Genomic DNA, 25,402 nt, shown 5'->3' with positions numbered 1-25,402 from the left:
TGGCAATGTGACAATCTCATCTAATGTTAAATGTCCGTTAGTGCTGGGAACTTGTACCACTCAACACTCACACACATGACTATTAATATCAGGACTTATATTTAACTTTCCAATTACCAACTTCAAAATTGAAAACACTACTTGCGGGGCTCCACCTACCCCTGCACACTTGGAAACAAGTCACGCTTTTCATATTTACAAGAACTGTTTCTCAAAGGCTATTTTTTTATACACTGCACAGTAGAGTAAATCATTAGATGTGGACATACACCCGGAAAAGTTATTTTAAGAGACGAGCTTCAATCGGCTTACTTCAGGCAGGATTGCGCCAATGTGGACAGACCACCACAGGGACAGAACCTCTGAAATGTAAATAGGTCAGTAGCATATTTAAACATATACATACATAGTGGATACAATTGCAAGAAGCAATGGTGTGTCTCTGGGAAGGTCATGGCAATATGGGATGACATGAAAGATGAGAAGCCAGGAAATTTTTATTGACGTGTTATATTAACATTTGTTGTGGGGAGCTCATTGGAATCTATAACCAAGGACAGAGTGACTGAACACTTGAGAAATGTGAGCTGATTAGAGAGAGCCAACATGGATATTTAAAGAGTAGGTCATGTCTAGCAAACTAATTGAACTTTTTGAGGAAGTAACTAAAGTGGTAAGCAAGGAAATGTATATGGATGTAGTTTATATGGACTTCCAGAAGGCATTCGATAAGGTTCCACATAAGAGACTGTTAGCTAAAATCAAAGTTCATGTAATTGAAGGCAAATTATTGACCTGCTTAGACAAAATTCTTACAGGGCTCGACAGGGTAGATGCAGGGAGGATGTTTCCTTTGACTGGGGAGTTTAGCACCAGGGCTCACAGTCTCAGAATAAGGGGTTGGCCATTTAGGACTGAGATGAGGAGAAACTTCTTCGTTCAGAGGGTGGTGAATCTCTGAAATTCTCTACGCCAGAGGTCTGTGGAGGTTTAGTCTTTGAGTATATTCAAGACAGAGCTCCAAGGGTTAGATTATGAGAGATTACATAAACTAGGCTTGTATTCCCTGGAAAATAGATGGTTAAGGTGAAAATAGGTGATTTGATTGAGGTTTTTAAGGATTTTGAAAGGAATTGATAGGGTAGAGAGAGAGGAACCTTTTCACTGGTGGCAGAGTCTAGGACAAGGGGACAGACCTTAAAATCAGAGCCAGGCCATTCAGGAAAGAAGTTTGGAAACACTTCTCCACAGTTGACCACGAGGAGAATTTTAAAATCATGTGTAAAGAACAGGCATTTGGGCAATGCAGCAGAGGCAGGTAGCACCTGAACAGCCAGGTCCCAGCACCAATAACTGCCTTCAAGAGAGGGAAACTGCATTTATTGCAACACTAAGTTTCCATTGACCAGCATCAGTTCACCCTGAGTGTCTTTGTTTGAATATGTCATCGACATATACATACAAAGAGCTGCTGGGGATCTGGTGTACTTCACCAATGCTGAGGTTTGCATTTTACCCAAACACACACACTTGAATGAAAACAGGAAAATCCCATGTCGCCTGCTTAGCGACACATTTTGGACGATTACTGCACTGTTACCCTGTGACAAGTATGGTGAGCCTCAGCAGTTTATTTAAAACAGCGGTGGCCATATTTTACACCTTTCCCTGTAGACAGCGCTGAGATAAAACTGCTAAAACTTTGAGATAGAAATCTTCAAACAAGTGGCTTTGAAAATACCCGCTGTATAGTTCTTGACAATCAGAGGAGTACTAACATTTGCTTGTAATCAATCTACTCAGATTCCTGATTAAAGGCTGCTTATAAGTGTGTTTGCTTCACAGGGAAAAACCATCTCATCCCACATGGCCCGTGCTGCTGGGAATCGTGGCCGTCTCCCACAGAAAGTGTTAGAAAGGGCGACGCAATTGATAATTACCTTGGCTCATAGGGTTATCAATCTTCATAACCCAAATGCAAATATTCACAGAGCTAAATCAAATTGCTAATGAGACACTTTCCTCACGGACAGACTGTGTAAGCTCTGCCCCAACTACAGAAACCATTTACAGGCTCCACAACTTTAAAATAAAGATTTCTCTAGCACAACTTCACAAATATTTAAAGTGTGCGTGTTTTCTAATTATATATCCAGAAAAATATTGTCTATAAACTTCTAATTACAGCCTGCACAAGAGCATTGGAAAACAGATGGTTTCACATAGCGCTAACTCCTTGACTTTCAACAAATAGACCACACAGTTCTTTTATATATAAAATGCCGCAGAAATTATACTGAAGCAGTGAAAGTGTCAAACTGTAAAGAAGGTGCTCAGGAGAGTGGTGACACGCAATGCTTCTATCACTAAATATCTTGGTAGTCTGTCGTATCCAATAAAGACGTTGATGTGCTAATCATCAATGGCATGTGTCTTCAAGTGGCTGTATAGGCCAATTCTGGATACACATAGTCTTTTGGACGTCGGACAAGGGAAGTTCGATGTGCCTGATGCTGACGGTACTGCCACCTGATGTTGTCTATCTCTAGTGTCCCGCAGGCGTGGACATCGGTTTTCTTCGAAGGTCTGGCAGGCAGTTCTCATGAGGGTTCGCCACTGGATTTTATTAGCTGCTGTCTCGAGGTCCTTTGGTCGGATGCCACAGTACTGGAGGTTAGCCTTGATGCAATCTCTGTAGCGCTTGCGGGGGGGCCCCCCTGGTGTCTTCGGCCTTCACAGAGCTCGCCGTGAAGAAGCTGACGAGGGATCCTTGACTCATCCATGCGGATGACATGTCCAGCCCACCGGAACTGGGCTCGCATGATCATCATCTCGATGCTAGTTGATTGTGCTCTCTCCAGAACCTCAAAGCTTGACACCCGGTCTTGCCAGCGTATGTGGAGTATAGATCTGAGACTGCGCATATGGAAAGCTTCCAACTTTTTGATATGGAAAGCTTCCAACTTTTTGATGTGACGTCTGTAGGGTGTCCAGGTCTCACATCCATAAAGGAGAGATGAGAGAACGACTGCTCTATACACCAACAGTTTAGTTGACAGTCGGATGTTGTGGTGACTCAACACCTTAGTGCGCAAGCGACCAAGTGCCTGGCTGGCTTTACAGATCCTTGCATCAATCTCCTTGTCCAAGGACCCATCACTTGATATGGTGCTGCCAAGGTACTTGAAGCTGTCCACTGACTTTAGTTGTATACTGCCGATGAAGACTGTGCAGGTGCTGTGGTGCCAGGGGCAGGCTGATAGAAAACCTCGGTTTTACGAAGGCTGATGGTTAGACCAGACAATTCTGTTGCCTCAGCAAATTTGTTGAGTATGAATTGTAGATCACTCTCCTTGTGTGCCATAAGGGCGCAGTCGTCAGCAAAGAGTGCCTCTAGGATGAGTCTTTTCCGTACTTTGGTCTTTGCAGCAAGGCGGCGGAGGTCGAACAGCGAACCATCTAATCGATATTTCAGGTAGACCCCAAACGCCAAGTCTTTTATGGCATAGTTCAAGACGCAGGTAAAGAATAGGTTGAACAGAACTGGAGCGAGTACACAACCTTGTTTTACTCCATTTGAGATGGCAAATGGGGCCGTGGTTGTGCCGTCTGAGAGCACTTCACCTGTCATATTGTCATGAAACAGCTCAATGATGTGGACAAACTTCCTTGGGCACCCAAGTTTAGTCAAGATTGACCACAGCACTGCTCTGTTGACAGCATCAAAGGCCTTGGTGAGGTCAATAAATACATCGTACAGGTCCATGTTCTGCTCAATGCACTTCTCCTGCACTTGTCTGAGTGCAAAGATCATATCCGCTGTGCTCCGACCAGGTCGAAAGCCACATTGTGTTTCTGGAAGATTTACTTCTGAGACACTAGCTATGAGTCGGTTCAATACTATGCGGGCGATGATCTTCCCAGCAATGGACAGAAGCGATATTCCCCTGTAGTTGCCACAGTCTGCTTTGTTGCCCTTGTTCTTGTAGAGGGAAACTATCATAGCGTCACAGAAGTCCTGTGGCATGTCTTCATCTTCCCAGATGCTAGTTATTATATCATGAAAGGCCTCGAGAGTTGCTGGGCCTACTGCCTTGTAGATTTTGGCAGGGATTCCATCCTTTCCTGTACTCATCTGGTTGATGGTTTTATTTACTCCGTCCATGCTGGGAGGAAGATCAAGATCTTCTTTGATAGGTTGCTGGGGTATGGAGTCAAGTGCTTCTTCGTTCACTGTTGAAGGTCGATTAAGAAGATTACTGAAGTGTTCTCTCCACCTCTCATTTATGCCAGTACTGTCTTTGATCAAAGTGCGGCCATCTGCTGAAAGGAGTGTAGTGCTGGATTTTGATGGCCCATAGACTGACTTGATGGCGCTGAAGAGCATCTTGGTATTGTGAGTGTTCCACTTCCTCTGCTTTCGTCTGCCACCATTTATCTTGCATCTGGCGAAGGTCTCTTTGTGCTATTGTATATATCACTAAATATATACAATAGCTGAACGTAACAGAATACTGACGAGGATTTGGTCTGTTTTATTAAAAATTTGTTCATGGGATGTGCGCATCACTGGCAAGCCAGCATTTATTGCCCATCCCCAATTGCCCCGGAGAAGGTGGTGGTGAGCCACCTTTGAACCACTGCAGTCCATGTGGTGAAGGTGCTCCCACAATGCTGTTAGGGAGGGAGTTCCAGGATTTTGACCCAGCGACGATGAAGGATTGGCGATATATTTCCAAGTCAGGATGGTGTGTAACTTGGAGGGAAACTTGCAGGTGATGGTGTTCCCATGCGCCTGCTGCCATGGTCCTTTTAAGTGGTAGAGGTCGCAGGTTTGGGAGGTGCTACCGAAGAGGCCTTGGTGAGTTGCTGCAGTGCATCTTGTAAATGATAGACACTGCAGCCACGGTGCGCCGGTGGTGGAGGGAGTGAATGTTGAAGGTGATGGATGGGATGCCAATCAAGCGGGCTGCTTTGTCCTGAATGGTGTCAAGCTTCTTGAGTGTTGTGGAGCTGCACTCATCCAGGCAAGTGGAGATTATTCCATCACACTCCTGACTTGTGCCTTGTAGATGGTGGAAAGGCTTTGGGGAGTCAGGAGGTGAGACACTCGCCGCAGAATACCCAGCCTCTGACCTGCTCTTGTAGCCACAGTATTTATGTGGTTAGTCCAGTTAAGTTTCTGGTCAATGCTGACCCCCAGGATGTTGATGGTTGGGGATTCGGTGATGGTAATACCAGGAGAGGTGGTTCGACCTTCGCTTGTTGGAGATGGTCATTACCTGGCACTTGTGTGGTGCGAATGTTACTTGCCACTTATCAGCCCAAGCCTGAATGTTGACCAGGTCTTGCTGCATGCGGGCATGGACTGCTTCATTTTCTGAGGAGTTGTGGATGGAACTGAACACTGTGCAGTCATCAGCGAACATCCCCACTTCTGACCTTTTGATGGAGGGAAGGTCATTGATGAAGCAGCTGAAGATGGTTGGGCCTAAGACACTGCGCTGCAGCGATGTCCTGAGGCTGGATGATTGGCCTCCAACCACCACAATCATTGTGCTAGGTATGACTTCAGCCAGTGGTGAGTTTACCCTGATTCCCAATTTACTTCAGTTTTACTAAGGCTCCTTGGTGCCACACTTGGTCAAATGCTGCCTTGATGTTAAGTTCAGTCACTCTCACCTCACCTCTGGAATTCAGCTCTTTTGTCCATGTTTGAACCAAGGCTGTAATCCGATCTGGAGCCAAGTGGACTTGGCGGTACCCAGACTGAGCATCGGTGAGCTGGTTATTGGTGAGTAAGTGCCGCACCGTTGACGACACCTTCCATCACTTTGCTGATGGAGAGTAGACTGGTGGGGCGTTAATTGGCCAGATAGGATTTGTCCTGCTTTTTGTGGACAGGACGTAACTGGGCAGTTTTCCACATTGTCGGGTAGATGCCAGTGTTGTAGCTGCACTGGAACAGCTTGGCTAGAGGCGCGGCTCGTTCTGGAGCACAAGTCTTCAGCACAACAGCTGGGATGTTGTCGGGGCCCATAGCCTTTGCTGTATCCAGTGCGCTCAGCCGTTTCTTGATATCACGTGGAGTGAATCGAATTGGCTGAAGACCAGCTTCTGTGATCATAGAAATTTACAGCATGGAAGGAGGCCATTTCAGCCCATCGTGTCCGCGCCAGCTGACAAAGAGCTATCCAGCTTAATCCCACTTTCCAGCTTTTAGTCCGTAGCCCTGTAGGTTATGGTACTTCACGTGCACATCCAAGTACTTTTTAAATGTGGTGAGAATTTCTGCCTCTACCACCCTTTCAGGCAGCGGGTTCCATACCCCCTCAAATCCCCTCTAAATTTCCCCTCAAATCACCTCTAACTCTCCTACCAATTACTTTAAATACGATGATGGTGGGGACCTCAGGAGGATGCGATATGGATCATCCACTCGGCACTTCTGACTGAAGATGGTTGCAGACGCTTCAGCCTTGCCTTTTGCACTCGCGTGCTGGGCTCCATCATCATTGAGGATGGGGATATTCATGGAGTCTCCTTCTCCCGTTAGTTGTTTACCATGCACAACTGGATGTGGCAGGACTGCAGAGCTTTAAACTGATCTGTTGATTGTGGGATTGCTCAGCTCTGTTTATAGCATGCTGCTCCGCTGCTTAGCATGCATGTAGTCCTGTGTTGCAGCTTCACCAGGTTGGCACCTCATTTTTACCTATGCCTGGTGCTGCTCCTGGCATGCTCTTCTGCATTCCTCATTGAACCAGGGTTGGTCCCCAGCTTGATGGTAATGGGCCATGAGATTGCAGATTGTGGTGGAATATAATTCTGCTGCTGACAGCGCCTCATGGATGCCTAGCTGCTAGTTCTGTTCTGAATCTATCCCATTTCGCACGGTGGTAGTGCCACACAACACGACGAAGGGTATCTTTAGTGTGAAGACAGGACTTCGTCTCCACAACGATTGTGCGGTGATCACTGCTACCAATGCTGTCATGGACAGATGCATCTGCGACAGGTAGATTGGTGAGGACAAGGTCAAGTAGGTTTTTCCCTCGTGTTGGTTCTCTCACCATCTGCTGCAGGCCCAATCTGGCAGCTAGGTCCTTCAGGATTCGGCCAGCTTGGTCAGTAGTGGTGCTACCAAGCCACTCTTAGTGATGGACATTGAAGTCCTCCACCCAGAGTACATTCTGTTCCCTTGCTACCCTCAGTGTTTCTTCCAAGTGGTGTTGAACATTGAGGAAGGCCGGTAGGTGGTAATCAGCAGGAGGTTTCCTTGCCCGTGCTTGACCTGAAGCCATGAGACTTCATGGGGTTCGGAGTCAATGTTGAGGACTCCCAATGCCACTCCCTCCCGACTGTATACCACTGTGCCACCACCTCGGGTGGGTCTGTTCTTCCGGTGGGACGGGCCATACCCAAGGATGGTGATGGAGGGGTCTGGGACATTGGCTGAAAGGTATAATTCTATGTGTATGACTATGTCAGATTGTTACTTGACTAGTCTGTGGGACAGCTCTCCCAAGTTTGGCACAGGTCCCCAGATGTCGGTGAGAAGGACTTTTCAGGGTTAACTGGGCTGGGTGTGCCGTTGTCAATGCCGGGCGGTCCATCTGGTTTTATTCTTCTTATTCTTATTATTGTTTTTCGTACAACTGAGTGGCTTGCAAAGCCATTTCAGAGGGCAGTTAAGAGTCAACCACATTGTTGTGAGTCTGGAGTCACATATAGGCCAGACCAGGTAAGGGAGGCAGATTTTCTTCCCTAAAGAGCATTAATGAACCAGATGAGTTTTTGCGACAATCCGGTAGTTTCATGGTCACCATGATGGACACTAGCTTTTTATTCCAGATTTATTTAATTAACTGAATTAAAATTCCCCAGCTGCCCTGGGTGGGATTTGAACTCACGTCTCCAGATTATTAATCCAGGCCTTGGGATTACTAGTCAAGTAACATAACCACTATGCTACCGTTCCCAGTCATTACAAATAAAATGCCTTTTAATAGTTCAAAATGAACCTTGAATGTTAATATTTAAGAGGGTCCGTCAGAAGGAAACATACCTCCAAATTAAGAAATGGAAAATAAGAATCAGAGTTTTTACAGCCAGAGGAGGCCATTCAGCTCACTGTGCCTGACGGGGCCATCTGAAAGAGCTGTCCACTTAGTCCCAATCCCCTCAGACTTCTATTTTTTTCCAAATATTTATCCATTTCCCTTCTAAAAGCGATTGTGGATTCTACTTCTACCACTGTTCCTGATTGGGGAATCCATGTCCTAACAACTCTGTAAAATAAAAAATCTCCCAACCATGTCATTCCTTTGGTTATGACATTAAATTGATGCCCTCTACTTAAAAACTTCTACAGTGGGAATAGATTTTTCCTCCTTTATCTCATCAAAGCCCTGCACTATTTCCCATTAGATCTTCTCATAAGCTTCTCTGCAATAATAAAAAATAACCTATCATAACTAGGGCCTCTCATCTTAGGTATTATCATTGGTCCAGAATTTGGGTTCTCAAAAACTGCAATGCCCAGTAAGAATCTCAAAAGCTTGTCAGATGCAAGCTTTGTAACATTCTAATTCCCAGAACTAGCGGGATTGTGTTTCCTCCAGCCCTCTATCCCCACTGCCCATCCTGCAAAGATTCCACTCCTTTCTCCAGCACCTCTGGCTCCATCGTATTGGCTCCAAGGATTCCACCTTCAGCACCAGCTTCTGAAATCTCGTCTTCCACAGGTCATCAATGGATCCCTCGATTACATCTTCTGTCTCTTCTCCACTAGCTCTGTCTCTCCTTCCCCCCATTCTCCACATGCTCCGTCTCTCCTTCCACCCATTCTCCACATCCTTAGTCTTTTCTTCCCCCTCTTCTCCACTTCCCTTGTCTTTCCTTCCCCCATTCTCCACACCTCAGTCTTTCCTTCCCCCTCTTCTCGACACCATCGCTGCCTCTCCTTCCCCCCATTCTCAACAAAAATATATACCAATGAGAAGGAAAGACTAAGAGAAGGGATAACCATCTGTGGCTAATTAAGGAAAAAAGAGATAGTATCAAATTGAAAACAAGGGCAGACAACGTGGGAGGCCAGAGGATTGGGAAACTTTTAAAAGCCAGCAAAGAACGACTAAAAAAATAGTAGAGAGCGAAGATAGATTATGAAAGTAAACTAGCATGAAAAAACAGATAGTAAGAGTTTCTACAGGTACATAAAAAGGAAAAGCATGGTTAAAGTAAATGTTGGTCCCCTGGAGGATGAGACTGGGGAATTAATAATGGAGAACAGGGAAATGGCAGAGACGTTGAACAAATATTTTACATAAGAACATAAGAAATAGGAACAGGAGTAGGCCATACGGTCCCTCGAGCCTACTCCACCATTCAATAAGATCATGGCTGATCTGATCATGGACTCAGCTCCACTTCCCCGCCCGCTCCCCATAACCCCTTATCCCCTTATCGTTTAAGAAACTGTCGATTTTTGTCTTAAATTTATTCAATGTCCCGGCTTCCACAGCTCTCTGAGGAAGCGAATTCCACAGATTTGCAACCCTCAGAGAAGAAATTTCTCCTCATCTCAGTTTTAAATGGGCGGTCCCTTATTCTAAAATCACGCCCTCTAGTTCTCGTCTCCCCCATCAGTGGAAACATCCTCTCTGCATCCACCTTGTCAAGCCCCCTCATAGCCTTATCAACGTTTCGATAAGATCACCTCTCATTCTTCTGAATTCCAATGAGTAGAGGCCCAACCTACTCAACCTTTCCTCATAAGTCAACCCCCTCATCCCCGGAATCAACCTAGTAAACCTTCTCTGAACTGCCTCCAAAGCAAGTATAGCCTTTCGGAAATATGGAAACCAAAATTGCACGCAGTATTCCATGTATGGCCTCACCAATACCTTATATAGCTGTAGCAAGACTTCCCTGCTTTTATACTCCATCCCTTTTGCAATAAAGGCCAAGATACCATTGGCCTTCCTGATCACTTGCTGCACCTGCATACTATCCTTTTGTGTTTCATGCACAAGTACCCCCAGGTCCCGCTGTACTGCGGCACTTTGCAATCTTTCTCCATTTAAATAATAACTTGCTCTTTGATTTTTTTTCTGCCAAAGTGCATGACCTCACACTTTTCAACATTATACTCCATCTGCCAAATTTTTGCCCACTCACTTAGCCTGTCTATGTCATTTTGCTGATTTTTTTGTGTCCTCCTACGGTAGAAGACACTAAAAACATCCCAATAGTGGATAATCAAGGGGCTAGAGGGAGGGAGGAACTTAATGCAATCACTAAAGTAGTAGTACTCGGTAAAATAATGGGACTAAAGGTGGACAAGTCTCCTGGATCTGATGGCTTACATCCTCGGGTCTTAAAAGAAGTAGTTGCAGAGATAGTGGATGCATTGGCTGTAATCTACCAAAATTCCCTGGATTCTGGGGCGGTCCCAGCAGATTGGAAAACCGCAAATGTAACGACCTCATTTTAAAAAGGAGTCAGACAAAAAACAGAAACTATAGACCAGTTAGCCTAACATCTTCATTGGGAAAATGCTGGAGTCCATTATTAAGGAAGTAGTCGCGAGACATTTGGAAAAGTATAATTCAATCAAGCAGAGTCAACATGGTTTTATGAAAGGAAAATCATGTTTGACAAACTTGCTGGAGTTCTTTGAGAATGTAACGAGCAGGCTGGGTAAGGGGAAAACCAGTGGATGTGGTGTACTTGGATTTCCAGAAGACATTTGATAAGGTGCCACATAAAAAGTTACTGCACAAGATAAAAGCTCACTGGGTTGGGTGTAATATATTAGCATGGATAGAGGACTGGCTAACTAACAGAAAACAGAGAGTTGGGATAAATGGGTCTCTTTCCAGTTGGCAAACAGTGACTAGTGGGGCGCCGCAGGGATCGGTGCTGGGTCCCCAACTATTTACAATCGATATTAATGACTTGGATGAAGGGGCTGAGTGTAATGTAGCCAAGTTTGCTGATGATACAAAGATGGGTGGGAAAGCAAATTGTGAGGAAGACACAAAAAATCTGCAAAGGAATATAGGGCCCAATTTTGTCCAACCCGTTTTTTTGGCATACTTACCCTTTATGCGCTGTTTTTGTGCGCTGGAAACGGCGCCGGAAAAAAATGGCCCCACCTTGGCCGTTCTGAAGAGTCTGGAGTGTCCTGGCGCGGCACAGATTAAACAGTGGGGGGCGGAGCTACAGCCCTTCGCCGAAATCAGTGCCGGCAACGTCACGCATGCGCAGTGGCGTCGGGTCTGGTGTTCGCACATGCGCAGTGGTGCCGAAACTTGCAGCTCTGTTGCTGTTTGTGTGCAAATTAAGATTGCCACGTTCGGTCCCACCCGAAGGCCAGCCAGCAGCTCTCTCTCTCGCTCCCTTCCACCCACCGCCCCCCCCACCACTGATGCCGCATTCGGTCGCTCTGCTTCGCACGCCGCCGTCACGCACCCCCCGCCCCACAGCCAAAGGGCTTGCCGGTGTGTGCCCAGCCCAGTCTCTCCTCCCCCTCCTTTCCTTCAGCCTCCCGATGCGTCCTTGCCGGCCGCCCCTTTCCCAGGCCAAATGGCCTCCCATACAGGCCGGCCCGCTGCCTTCCCCGGCCGAGTTCAAGTCAAGGTAGGATTTATTACAATTCTTTATTTATTATTCAATTGTTTACTTGAGTTCTTTATTTTTAATGAGTTATTTAAATTTTTATTTGCAATGTTTGGTGCTTGGGTGCAGGTCCTTACTTACTTACCTGCGCCGATTTCTTAATTGCCCGTTCAGTTTAAGGTAGGATTTGATGCAGTACTTTTATTTGTTACTTGAATTATTTACTTCATTTCTTTATTTTTTATTGAATGGTTATTACTGCTTGTGCTTTCTATGATGCCTGGTGGTGCTTGAAATGTTGTTTAGGTGCAGGGTTCCTTCTATTTTTTTGTGTGTTATTTATTGATTGCTTATTACTTTGGTCTTGGTGCTTTAGGGGCAGGGTTCCTTCTATTTTATTTGTTAATTAATTGCTTATTATTTTTTGTGCTTTGTCTAGTGCTTGGTGGTGCTTTAAATGTAGTTACTTGCTCCGAATCCTTAACTATAAGTAAGGTCTTTCTGTGCGGACAAACGCTGCCCTAAGTTCGTTTAGTACAACTTTTTTTCTGGTCAAATTGGCATAAATGGTGTAAGTGGCTGGGAACTCCCCATTTTGAAAAAAAACTGACTTAACAAAAAACCTAACTAACTCACTTACACTGGCACAAATTAAATGGCCATATTTGCAACTTTTAAGATACACCAGAAAAATCAAGTTACACCAAAAAAAACAGTGCAACTCATGGGGAAATTTGGGCCCATAGACAGGTGAGGTGAGTGGGCAAACATTTGGCAAATGGAGTATAATGTGGGAAAATGTGAGGTTATCCACTTTGGCAGAACAAATAGAAAAACAAATTATAATTTAAATGGAGAAAAGTTGCAAAGTGCTGCAGTACAGAGGGACCTGGGGGTCCTTGTGCATAAAACATAAAAAGGTAGTATGCAGGTACAGCAAGTAATCAGGAAGGCAAATGGAATGTTGGCCTTTATTGCAGGGGGATAGAGTATAAAAGCAGAGGTCCTGCTCGACCTTTTGGCTAAGATCTGCATAACTAACCTGACCAGCCACCATGACCTCCGGGTGGTTTCTCCCTGGTCAGGAAGGTATATGCTTACATTTTTGTAAACAGGTGGGTGGGATGGCTTGACCCATCCACCTCCACGGAGGTGTGTGGGGGACCTGACCCATCCACCTCCATGGCACGAACCTGGTATTGCAGTACTTCCAGGAACGGTGCAGTGGCTCTAGGCCTTTTGGCTAAGAGCATTGGCGCAGAGTGATCCTTGACTGGTGCAGGGTGACCTCTGGCGTTTGTGACTTGACAAAGAATTGGAAACGATTGGCTACGAATTTATAAAAAAAAAAAAGAGGTCCTGCTACAACTGTACAGGGTATTGGTGAGGCCACACCTGGAGTACTGCGTACAGTTTTGGTCTCCTCATTTAAGGAAAGATATACTTGCATTGGAGACTGTTCAGAGAAGGTTCACTAGGTTGATTCCAGAGATGAGGGGGTTGACTTATGAAGAAAGGTTGAGTAGGTTGGGCCTATACACATCAGAAGAATGAGGGATGATCTCATCGAAACATATGAGATAATGATGGGGCTCGACAAGTTGGACGCAGAGAGGATATTTCCACTCATAGGGGAAACAAAAACTAGGGGACATAGTCTCAGAATAAAGGGCTGTCCATTTAAAACGGAGATGAGGAGGAATTTCTTCTCTCAGAAGGTTGTAAATCTATGAAATTCTCTGCCCCAGAGAGCTATGGAGGCTGGGTCACTGAATATATTTAAGGCAGAGATAGACATATTTTTGTTTGATAAGAGAATAAAGGGTTATGGGGAGCGGGCAGGGAAGTGGAGCTGAGTCCATGATCAGATCAGCCATGATCTTATTAAATAGCGGAGCAGGCTCGAGGGGCCAGGTGGCCTACTCCTGCTCCTATTTCTTATGTTCTTATGCTCTCCACACCCTCAGTCTTTCCTTCCCCCTATTCTCCACACGCTCCCCGTCTCTCCACCCCCCCCCCATTCTCCACACGCTCCCCGTCTCTCCACCCCCCCATTCTCCACATGCTCCCAGTCTCTCCACTCTCCATCCCCCCATTCTCCACACGCTCCCTGTCTCTCCAGCCCCCCATTCTCCCATCCTAACTCTTACTGGCTCTTCACCCATTCTCCTCACTCACTCTCAGTGCCTATTCCAGCCTGTTATTTTCCAATATTCTCATTAAGACAGACTCCTTCCATAACAGTATTGTTCCCTCTTGCCCTCACCTCATGTGTACACTTCGTATCTGCCACATTACATCCTTGCATTACCATGATCCCACCACCAAAAACATATTCCTCTGCTTTCTGGAGGGCTTTCCTTCCATGTTACCCATGTTCATTATTCCATCACTCCTTGTGTCCTGGTGTTCTTCCCCTGACACGTTCCATACAAATGTAGCAAACGCAACATTTTGCTGGTTTCCACACCACTGCCCAGAGCCCCCAACACTCCGTACGAGACAGTGATTTGCATGTACTTGTAGTCTCCTCTACATTGGAAAGATCAAATAGCAGATTGGCTGAAGATCAATATTCTCTTTCGCAAGGCGGATCCTGACCTTGTTGCTCACCACTTCAACATCACCCATTATTCCCATTCCAACCTTTCTGTCTATTCCAATTCCAAACTCCAGGAACAGTACCTCATATGTCTCCTCTGCATTTTGTAGCCATCAAGTCTTAAGCCTGACTTCAGCAACTTCAAACCTTAGCTGTTTTCTACATGTTCCAGCCTGTTTCTGCCACCCATTTAATGCCCCTCAATCTTGGAGCCATTTCCCTGCCTCGTCATCTTCCCAGTGCTTTTCTCACTGGTTGACACAGATGATCTTTGGATTTCACCCCATCAGCTTTTCACATTTATACAGGTTTTTAAAAAGCCTAATCACAGGCTATTAAATCCGTCACCTGTTCCATTATGATGGAAGCCGGCACGTCGGACTCTTGATTTGTTTTTACCCTGGTTCTCGCCCCTTTTCTTTGTTTAGTGCTAAGGGCTCGCTGACCTTCCATGTCTAGCAATGGGTCGACACTCGAGACGTTGGCCTATCCTTTCTCCTTTTAGATGCTGACTGAGAGTTTCCTGTTTTTATGCTGAATGTTCAATGCCCCCTCTAGAACGACCCACAATAATCCACTTAACACAGGAGGCAACAACAACTTGTATTTATATAGCGTCCTTAATGTAATAAAATGTCCCAAGGCACTTCACAGGAGTGCTTTAAGAAAAAACAAATAAATTTGACACCGAGCCACGCAAGAAGAAATTAGGGCAGATGACCAAAAGCTTGGTCAAAGAGGTAGGTTTTAAGGAGCGTCTTAAAGGAGGAAAGAGAGGTAGAGAGGCGGCGAGATTTCGGGAGGGAGTTCCAGAGCTTGGGGCCCAGGCAGCTGAAGGCACGGCCACCGATGGTTGAGCGATTATAATCAGGGATGCTGAAGGCGGCATAATTTGAGGGCGCAGACATCTCGGGGTAGAGGGGGGTCGTGAGGCTGAAGAAGATTACAGAGATAGGGAGGGGCGAGACCATGGAGGGATTTGTAAACAAGGATAATGATTTTGAAATCGAGGCGTTGCTTAACCGGGAGCCAATGTAGGTCAGTGAGCACAGGGGGTGATGGGTGAACGGGACTTGGTGCGAGTTAGGACACCGGCTGCCGTGTTTTGGGTGACCTCAAGTTTACGAAGGGTAGAATGTGGGAGGCCAGCCAGAAATGCATTGGATTAGTCAGGTCTAGAGGTAACAAAGGCAGGGATGAGGGTTTCAGCAGCAGATAAGCTGAGGCAGGGGCGGAGGTGGAAATAGGCAAGCAGAAGGAACAACCCACACAACACAAATAAAATGGCACAGGTACAATATCTCTTCATTCCCCCTCCCCCAATGCAACAAGGCACTGAGGAAATGCCAAGTACTTTGTCATAAAGAAGGTTGAAAAATCACAGCCTGCTAAGCTGCTCGTGCACATCTGCTGGCCACTGCTTCACAGGCTATCTGGGAACGGTTGTCCGCCTCTCAGTCAAGGGGAGGTGTATGATCTATCTATAACATATGCTGTGTACATCACGCACACATATTTAGGCATCGCCATTCCGCCATGCCTCTAGGTGGCACCATGACAGAAATGTCAAATTCTAAAACTACCTGTCACCATCACACCTGCATACTTCTGACACAGCGTCAGCTGTGGCTCAGTGGGTAGCACCCCCGTCTGCGTCAGAAGGTTGTGGGTTCAAGTCCCACTCCAGGAATTTGAACACACAAAAAAAAAAATCTAGGCTGACACTCCAGTGCTGAGAGAGTCCTGCACTGTCAGAGATGCCGTCTTTAAACTGAAGCCCTGTTTGCTTTCGCAAGTGGATGTAAAAGATCCTATGGCACTATTTCGAAGGAGTGCATGGGAGTTATCCCCGGTGTCCAGGCCAATATTTATCCCTCAATCAACATAATAATAAAAAAAAGATCTGGTTATTATCACATTGCTGTTTGTGGGAGCTTGCTGTGCACAAATTGACTGCCGCGTTTCCCACATTATAACAGTGACAACACTCCAAAAGTACTTCATTGGCTGTAAAGCACTTTGAGACATCCGGTGGTCGTGAAAGGCGCTATATAAATGCAAGTCTTTCTTTCTACCACTAGACGGAACTTGATCAGCTCCAGAAACTGCCGATCCCCAAACCTATACCTACAGCATCACTGTTGTACTCGGAGGGGAAATTCCTTCGTCCTGACCTTCTGTGGACAACGCTAGGGAAGTTCCACTGCTTCAAGTACAAAGGAGTTCATTCGGTAAACAACCGTAATGTGAGATTCAAATTATTTATTACCTTGGACATCTGGGTGAAGTCTGCAAAACCTCCACTCCCAAAGGCACTGCTTCCAAAGGGGTCCAACGTCCCAAATGGATCTGTAAGCATTTACAACAACCCGGTTAAAATTCTGTCAGTAATACTAAATATCTTCATTTTGTTCCCCAAAGTGTGAACCTCTCTCCAATTAGAGGGCTTTAGAAAAAAAATTAGTTTAAAATTTGTATTTTTTTTATATAAAAGATTTTCACTCATGGTTAAGCAGGGCTGTAATGCTGAATGTTTCACATTTGTACTGTGCTCCATAAAAATGTATCAACAGCCTATCAGAAAGTGTATTAAATGTTACCGTTGAGTTGGCGCTGGGGATAAAATCTCAATAGTTGGTGTTTAATGGTCTGCCCACTACTCAGTGCTACTTTGTGAAGGAGTGGGCATCATGACTTTCAGTGGTAGCAAGAACCTCCCACAAATGACCTCATTGTGACTCTGAATGCAAAACCACATTGCTACTGGGAATAAAAATCTACTCCCCAACACAGTAACACTACCAACCCCCACAAAAAACATGAAATAATAAACGCGACTCAGAGAAAATCCTTTGTGTGCTTTTACAATGCTGGAAAATTCACCTTTTCGGATTTCAAAATGCAACTTCTTATTCAGGCTCTGCAATTGCAAAACGTGAGCCAGGATGTGCACACCGGCTCCAGTTTCGCCCGCTGATACTCCGCCAGTGCCTTGCACTCCGGCCAAGCACGCAAGCAACAGCCACCAACTGGAGCATGAAAAACGTTTCACAGCTTTTTAAATGAAAATTTGTTTAAAAAAAAGCTTTTACTTTTTAATCCGACAGAAATAAAAAGACTTGGATTTATATAGCGCCTTTCATAGAAACATAGAAAATAGGTGCAGGAGTAGGCCATTCGGCCCTTCGAGCCTGCACCACCATTCAATATGATCATGGCTGATCATGCAACTTCAGTACCCCATTCCTGCTTTCTCTCCATACCTCTTGATCCCTTTAGCCGTGAGGGCCACATCTAACTCCCTTTTGAATATATCTAACGAACTGGTCTCAACAATTTTCTGTGGTAGAGAATTCCACAGGTTCACAATTCTCTGGGTGAAGAAGTTTCTCCTCATCTCAGTCCTATATGGCTTACCCCTTACCCTTAGACTGTGACCCCTGGTTCTGGACTTCCCCAACATCGGGAACATTCTTCCTGCATCTAACCTGTCCAGTCCCGTCAGAATTTTGTGTCTCTATAATGAGATCCCCTCATTCTTCTAAATTCCAGTGAATATAAGCCTAGTCGATCCAGTCTTTCTTCATATGTCAATCCTGCCATCCCGGGAATCAGTCTGGTGAACCTTCACTGCACTCAAGGTGTGGTCTCACCAAGGCCCTGTACAACTGCAGTAAGACCTCCCTGCTTCTACACTCCAATCCCCTCTCTATGAAGGCCAGCATGCCATTTGCTTTCTTTACTGCCTGCTGTATCTGCATGCCTACTTTCAATGACTGATGTACCATGACACCCAGGTCTCGTTGCACCTCCCCTTTTACTAATCTATCACCATTCAGATAATAATCTGCCATCCTGTTTTTGCCACCAAAGTGGATAATCTCACACTTATCCACATTATACTACATCTGCCATGCATTTGCCCATTCACCTAACCTGTTAAAGTCACCCTGCAGCCTCCTAGCATCCTCCTCACAGCTCATACCACCACCCAGCCTTAGTGTCATCTGCATACTTGGAGATATTACACTCAATTCCTTCGTGTAAATCATTAATGTATATTGTAAATAGCTGGGGTCCCAGCACTGAACCCTGCGGCAGCCCACTAGTCACTGCCAACCACTTCTCTATCCACGTCAATACATTACCCCCAATACCATGTGCCATAATTTTGCACACTAATCTCTTGTGTGGGACCTTGTCAAAAGCCTTTTGAAAGTCCAAATACACCACTAACACTGGTTCTCCCTTGTCCACTCTGCTAGTTACATCCTCAAAAAATTCCAGAAGATTCGTCAAGCATGATTTCCCTTTCATAAATCCATGCTGACTTGGACCGATCCTGTCACTGCTTTCCAAATGCGCTGCTATTACATCTTTAATGATTGACTCCAACATTTTCCCCACTACTGATGTCAGGCTAACCGGTCTATAATTACCCGTTTTCTCTCTCCCTCCTTTTTTAAAAAGTGGGGTTACATTAGCTACCCTCCAATCCATAGGAACTGATCCAGGGTCTATAGAATGTTGGAAAATGACCACCAATGCATCCACTATTTCTAGGGCCACTCCCTTAAGTACTCTGGAATGCAGACTATCAGGCTCTGGGGATTTATCGGCCTGCAATCCCATCAATTTCCCTAACACAATTTCCTGACTAATAAGGATTTCCTTCGGTTCCTCCTTCTCGCTAGGTCCTCGGTCCCCTAGTATTTCCGGAAGGTTATTTGTGTCTTCCTTAGTGAATACAGAACCAAAGTATTTGTTCAATTGATCTGTCATTTCTTTGTTCCCCATTATAAATTCACCTGATTCTGACTGCAAGGGACCTACATTTGTCTTCGCTAATCTTTTTCTCTTCACATTGCTATAGAAGCTTTTGCAGTCAGTTTTTATGTTCACTGCAAGTTTACTCTCATACTCTATTTCCCCCCTCCTAATTAAACCCTTTGTCCTCATCTGCTGAATTCTAAATTTTTCCCAGTCCTCAGGTTTGCTGCTTTTTATGGCCAATTTATATGCCTCTTCCTTGGATTTAACACTATCCCTCATTTCCCTTGTTAGCCACGGTTGAGCCACCTTCCCAGTTTTATTTTTACGCCAGACAGGGATGTACAATTGTTGAAGTTCATCCATGTGATCCTTAAATGTCTGCCATTGCCTATCCACCGTCAACCCTTTAAGTATCATTTGCCAGTCTATCCTAGCCAATTAACGTCTCATACCATTGAAGTTACCTTTCTTTAAGTGCAGGACCCTAGTCTCTGAACTAAATGTGTTACTCTCCATCTTAATGAAGAATTCTACCATATTATGGTCACTCTTCCCCAAGGGGCCTCGCACAACAAGACTGCTAATTAATCCTCTCTCATTACACAACACCCAGTCTAGGATGGCCAGCTCTCTCGTTGGTTCCTCGACATATTGGTCGAGAAAACCATCCCTTATACACTCCAGGAAATCCTCCTCCATTGTATTGCTACCAGTTTGGTTAGTCCAATCTATATGTAGATTAAAATCACACATGATAACTGCTGTACCTTTATTGCTCGCATCCTTAATTTCCTGTTTGATGCCATCCCCAACTTCACTGTTTGGTGGTCTGTACACAACTCCCACTAGTGTTTTCTGCCCTTTGGTGTTCCGCAGCTCCACCCATACAGATTCCACATCGTCCAAGCTAATGTCCTTCTTTACTATTGCGTTAATCTCCTCTTTAACCAGCAATGCTACCCCACATCCTTTCCCTTTCTGTCTATCCTTCCTGAATATTGAATACACCTGGATGTTGAGTTCCCAGCCTTGGTCACCCTGGAGCCATGTCTCCGTAATCCCAATTACATCATATCCGTTAACAGCTATCTGCGCAGTTAATTCATCCACCTTATTACGAATGCTCCTCGCATTGAGACAGAGAGCCTTCAGGCTTGTTTTTTTTTTTTAAAACTCTTTGTCCTTTGAGAATTATGTTGTAATGTGGCCCTTTTTGATTTTTGCCCTTGATTTCTCTGCCCTCCATTTTTCCTCATCTCCTTTCTACCTTTTGCTTCTGCCCCCATTTTACTTCCCTCTGTCTCTCTACAGAGATTCCCATCCCCCTGCCATATTAGTTGAAACCCTCCCCAACAGCACAAGCAAACACTCCCCCCTAGGACATCGGTTCTGGTCCTGCCGAGGTGCAGACCGTCTGGTTTGTACTGATCCCACTTTCCCCAGAACTGGTTCCAATGTTCCTGGAATTTGAATCCCTCCCTCTTGCATCATTCCTCAAGCCACGTATTCATCTTAACTATCCTGCTATTCCTACTCTGACTAGCACGTGGCACTGGTAGCAATCCTGAGATTACTACCTCTGAGGTCCTACTTTTTAAATTTAACTCCTAGCTCCCTAAATTCAGCTTGTAAGACTTCATCCCGTTTTTTTACCTATATCGTTGGTACCTATATGCACCACGACAGCTGGCTGTTCCCCCTCCCCCTCCAGAATGCCCTGCAGCCACTCCGAGACATCCTTGACTCTTGCACCAGGGAGGCAAGATACCATCCTGGAGTCTCAATTGCGGCCGCAGAAACGCCTATCTATTCCCCTTACAATAGAATTCCCTATCACTATAGCTCTCCCACTCTTTTTCCTGCCCTTTCACGACCACTGGATGTCACAAAGTGCTTTACAGCCAATGAGGTACTTTTGGAGTGTAGTCACTGTTATAATGTGGGAAACGCAGCAGCCAACTTGCGCACAGCAAGCTCCCACAAACAGCAATGTGAGAACGACCAGATAACCTGTTTTTTTGATATGTTGATTGAGGACACCGGGGATAACTCCCCTGCTTTCCTTCGAAATAGTGCTATGGGATCTTTTACGTCCACCTCAGAGAGCAGAAGGGGCCTCGGTTTCACATCTCATCCGAAAGACGGCCCCTCTGACAGTGCAGTGTTCCCTCAGCACTGCACTGAAGTGTCAGCCTAGATTTTTTTTTGTGCTCAAGTCCCTGGAGTAGGACTTGAACCCACAACCTTCTGACTCAGAGGAATAAAGCACAGGGATGGACAGTAAAACCACAGCTTATGAGTCCAAGCCTTCAACTCGGTGATTAGTGCTGACATTCAACAACAACTTGCATTGATATAGCACCTTACTTTCATTAGTGTACTGTCACGTAAATTACTGTTCCAACATGCAAAATTTTGGAGCAAAAAGAGCTTTACAATTTTTCAATTCTACTCCAAAACTCGAGAGTTAAATCGATTTGTTCTCATGACACCTCTTCAAAAACTGAGCAGAGGCGCACCAGAATGGTACTAACCCACAATTAGGTTAGCATTACTCCCCTTCCTTTACTGTAGAATTAATCTCAAAGCTGCTCAACATTCGATAAATGAACACCATATGCATTAGAGGTAGCTCAATAAATAGAATCCACTTTTTTTCAAAATAAAGTGCCGTGCTTTTCCTATTGTTGTCACTTTCTGCTCATCACTGCTTTCGGTTTCTCAGCCAAAAGAAGGCAGAGTGTTAACAAAATGAGGCTTTGCTCTGTTGCACAGCAATCTGGCAACTTCCACTCAGAACAAACCACTTTACAATCACACGGCTATAAAAGTCACAGAGGCTGCTTTTTTATTTCCTCGATAATCCTACTGCAGTTGTGTGGCGATTATAAATCGGCTCCTCTGTCAGGTCGAGAGGTACGAACACACTATTTACAGGCTCGGCACAGGATGATGCAATGGAACATTACAGGAGTGGACAGTACAACTGCTGAAAGCAACAATTATATTTAAAAAACAGATTTCTTGAAAACTGATTTAATCTGGACCAAAAGGTGATTAGATGAAAATTTGTGGAATTTTCTAATTAAACAAATGGGGTGCTGATCAAGCGGACTGCTTTGTCCTGGATCATGCCGAGCTGCTCGAGTATTATTGCAGCTGCACCCATCCAGACAAGTGGAGAGCATTCCATTACACTCCAGACTTGCGTGTTGTAGGTGTAGAGAGGCTTTGGGGAGTCAGGAAGTGAGACACTCGCCGCAGAATACCCAGTCTCTGACCTGCTCTAGCAACTATGGCATTTTGTGTGGCTGCCCAGGTGGGTTTCTGGTCAATGGTGACCCACAGGTTGTTAATGGCGGAGGCACACCATACTTAACAAGAGCAGCATATACAAGAAGGGGTGATATGCACCAGATTAGTATGTACGAGAAGGAATCAATATGGTCAAATGTGCTTTACTCACCAAGCTCGTGCCATATTTGCGGTTTGTTTTTGTGGCAATCTATCCTGGGACAAGGACCTAAGTCCATCATCCAAGTGCATTTCCTTGTGTGTGAGCGCCAGACTGCATGGGCATCAAAACTGAACCGGACACCCAGACAGATGCATTTTCTACAATAGTGAACAGGAAACCCTGGCTTATTCTCTCTTTCCTAGCCAAAGAAAACAAGAATCATAGTGGCTCTGATTTTTAAAAATTATTTTGGGGATGTGTGGGACACTGGTAAGGCAGCATTTAATGCCCATCCCTAGTTGCACTGAGAGCATTATGAGTCAACCACAGAGTGGGGACTGAAGTCACATGTAAGCAGATTGGCTAACCGTGCCACATTCCCTTCCCTGAAGGACATTAGTGAACTATTTGGAGATTTAAACAACTTTCATGATCATCTTGTTCTGGTGCCATCCAAAAAAATGAGCAGGTTTACTGAATCCTAGCTGGAGAATTTTGCTCAAATCGGAGCACCACACTTTAGGAAGGATGTCAAGGTCTTAGAAAGGGTGCATAGGAGATTGATCAGAATGGTACCCGGGTTGAAAGACTTCAGTTACTAAGGCCCCAAGTTTCCACATGATTTGCTCCTGATTTTTTAGGAGCAACTGGTGTAAAACAGAGTATCTTAGAAATCGGAATTCTCCACATTTAGTTTTCTGCAGTTCTAGTCAGGTAGAACAGTTTCACTTTGGAACAGAATTTTTTTTTCAAAAGGGGGCGTGTCCGGCCACTTACGCCTGATTTCAAAGTTTCCACAGTGAAAACGTACTCCAAACTAACACCAGAGGACCTGCAGGGAGGTGGAGAATACGGATGTTTTTTTTAGGCGCATTTTGTGGCGCGAAAAACGGGCGTCCAGGTCGGGACTGCGCCGTTCTAGGCGCGGCTCGAAACTTGGGCCCATAAAGACACTAGACAAACTGGGGTTGTTCTCCTTAGAACAGAGTAGGTTAAAAGGAGATTTCTTGGGTGTTGAAAATCATGTAGAGTTTTGATAAAGTAAATAAGGAGAAAGTGTCTCCAGTGGCAGAAGAGACAGTAACCAGAGGACACAGATTTAAGGTGATTGGAAAAGAACCAGAGGCAACATGAAGAAAAAAAAATATGCAGCGAGCTACGATGATCCGGAATGCAATGCCTGTAAAGGTGGTGGAAGCAGATTCAATAGTAACTTTCAAAAGGGATTTGGATATATACTTGAAGGGAAAAAATACTTACGGGGTTCTGGGGAAAGAGCAGGGGAATGGGACTAATCGGTTAACTCTTTCAAAGAGCCGGCACAGGCACGATGGGCCAATTGGCCCCCTTCTGTGCTGTATCATTCTATGATTCAATTTCACAACTTGTCAAATTGTGAACTGGGAGCTCTGGGTTGCTAGTCCAGTACCATAACTGCAGTACCATACTTAGTTAAAATAAGTTGCATACAAACATATGAAAAGGAGGACAAGGAAAGACATCTAGTCCATCGAGCTTGTCCCACCCAGATAATGGTGAAAGCTCATACTCCATAGACCCAACCCCACACAATGCTATCTCAGGAGAGACAAAAAAGACGGAAGAAAATGCCTGTGGCCAATTCAGAAAGAGCTGGAAAATTCCTCTCCAACATGGTAAAGGAATCAAGGAGACTGCAGTGGCCCGTGACCCATCACAAACACAAGAAAGAAGCAAGATCTGCATTTATAACAACAACTTTCACAACCTTAAAACGTCCTACAGAACTTTACAGCTGATGTAGTACTTTAAAATGTAGTCACTGTTGTAATGTAGAAATTTACTTCCTATCGCTGGAAACATCATCTACTCTCAAAAACCTGACTAGCTCCCATTTGAAGAATTGCAGCAACCCTACATTCACTTTGTCACAGAGCAGGGTGGAACCGGGACCTCGCTGTGTGGGAAAGCTATGGGCAATATTTTAAAGCTGGGTTCTTCTCCCTCTATTAACAGACAAGAAATTATATAAAATTACAGGATTCACCCCAAGTCGTCCATCTAGAAATCAAACCCGTCTCATCAAATTCGAAATAAAATCTGAAAAATGCAGAACCATCAAAATGGTCTGTTTATGCTGTACATTCTATATATGCTTTAAAAAAAAATCAGCCAATTCAACAGATTTTGAAAGTTACAAGAAAGGCAACCAGGCTGCAGAGATAGTGGATGCATTGGTTGCAATCTACCAAAATTCCCTGGATTTTGGGGAGGTCGCAGCAGATTGGAAAATCTCAAATTTAACATCCCTATTAAAAAAAGGCAGAAAAAAAGCAGGAAACTATAGACCAGTTAGCCTAGCCTCTGTCGTTGGGAAAATGCTGGAGTCCATTATTAAGGAAGCAGTAGCGGGACATTTGGAAAAGCATAATTCAATCAAGCAGAGTCAGCATGGTTTCATGAAAGGGAAATCATGTTTGACAAATTTGTTGGAGTTCTTTTGAAGATGTAATGAGCAGGGTGGATAAGGGGGAAACCAGTGGATGTGGTGTATTTGGATTTCCCGAAGGCATTCGATAAAGTGGCACATAAAAGGTTACTGCACAAGATAAAAGTTCACAGGGTTCGGTGTAATATATTAGCATGGATAGAGGATTGGCTAACTAACAGAAAACAGAGAGTCGGGATAAACGGGTCATTTTCTGGTTGGCAAACAGTAACTAGTGGGGTGCCGCAGGGATCGGTGCTGGGTCCTCAATTATTTACAATCTATATTAATGACTAGGTTGAAGGGACCGAGTGTAATGTAGCCGTTAGCTGATGATACAAAGATGGATGGGAAAGCAAATTGTGAGAAGGATACAACAAATCTGCAAAGGGATATAGACAGGCTAAGTGAGTGAGCAAAAATTTGGCAGATGGAGTATAATGTGGGAAAATGTGAGGTTATCCACTTTGGCTGAAAA

At 44.9% G+C, this 25,402-nt stretch overlaps 1 protein-coding gene across 1 annotated transcript in view; it reads right to left on the bottom strand.

Moving 5' to 3' along the window:
• Positions 1–25,402, bottom strand: part of eps15l1a (epidermal growth factor receptor pathway substrate 15-like 1a) — a 395,109-nt gene that overhangs the window by 130,029 nt on the left and 239,678 nt on the right. The window contains exon 20 of the mRNA XM_070860699.1: positions 16,497–16,576. Coding sequence (XP_070716800.1) covers positions 16,497–16,576 — 80 coding nt within the window. The remainder of the gene's footprint in view (positions 1–16,496; positions 16,577–25,402) is intronic.

The sequence above is a fragment of the Pristiophorus japonicus genome, chromosome 18, assembly GCF_044704955.1.
Source record: "Pristiophorus japonicus isolate sPriJap1 chromosome 18, sPriJap1.hap1, whole genome shotgun sequence".
NCBI lineage: Eukaryota > Metazoa > Chordata > Chondrichthyes > Pristiophoridae > Pristiophorus > Pristiophorus japonicus.
The sequence above is the reverse complement of the archived record's forward strand: the minus strand, read 5'-3'. Positions and strand labels throughout refer to the sequence as shown.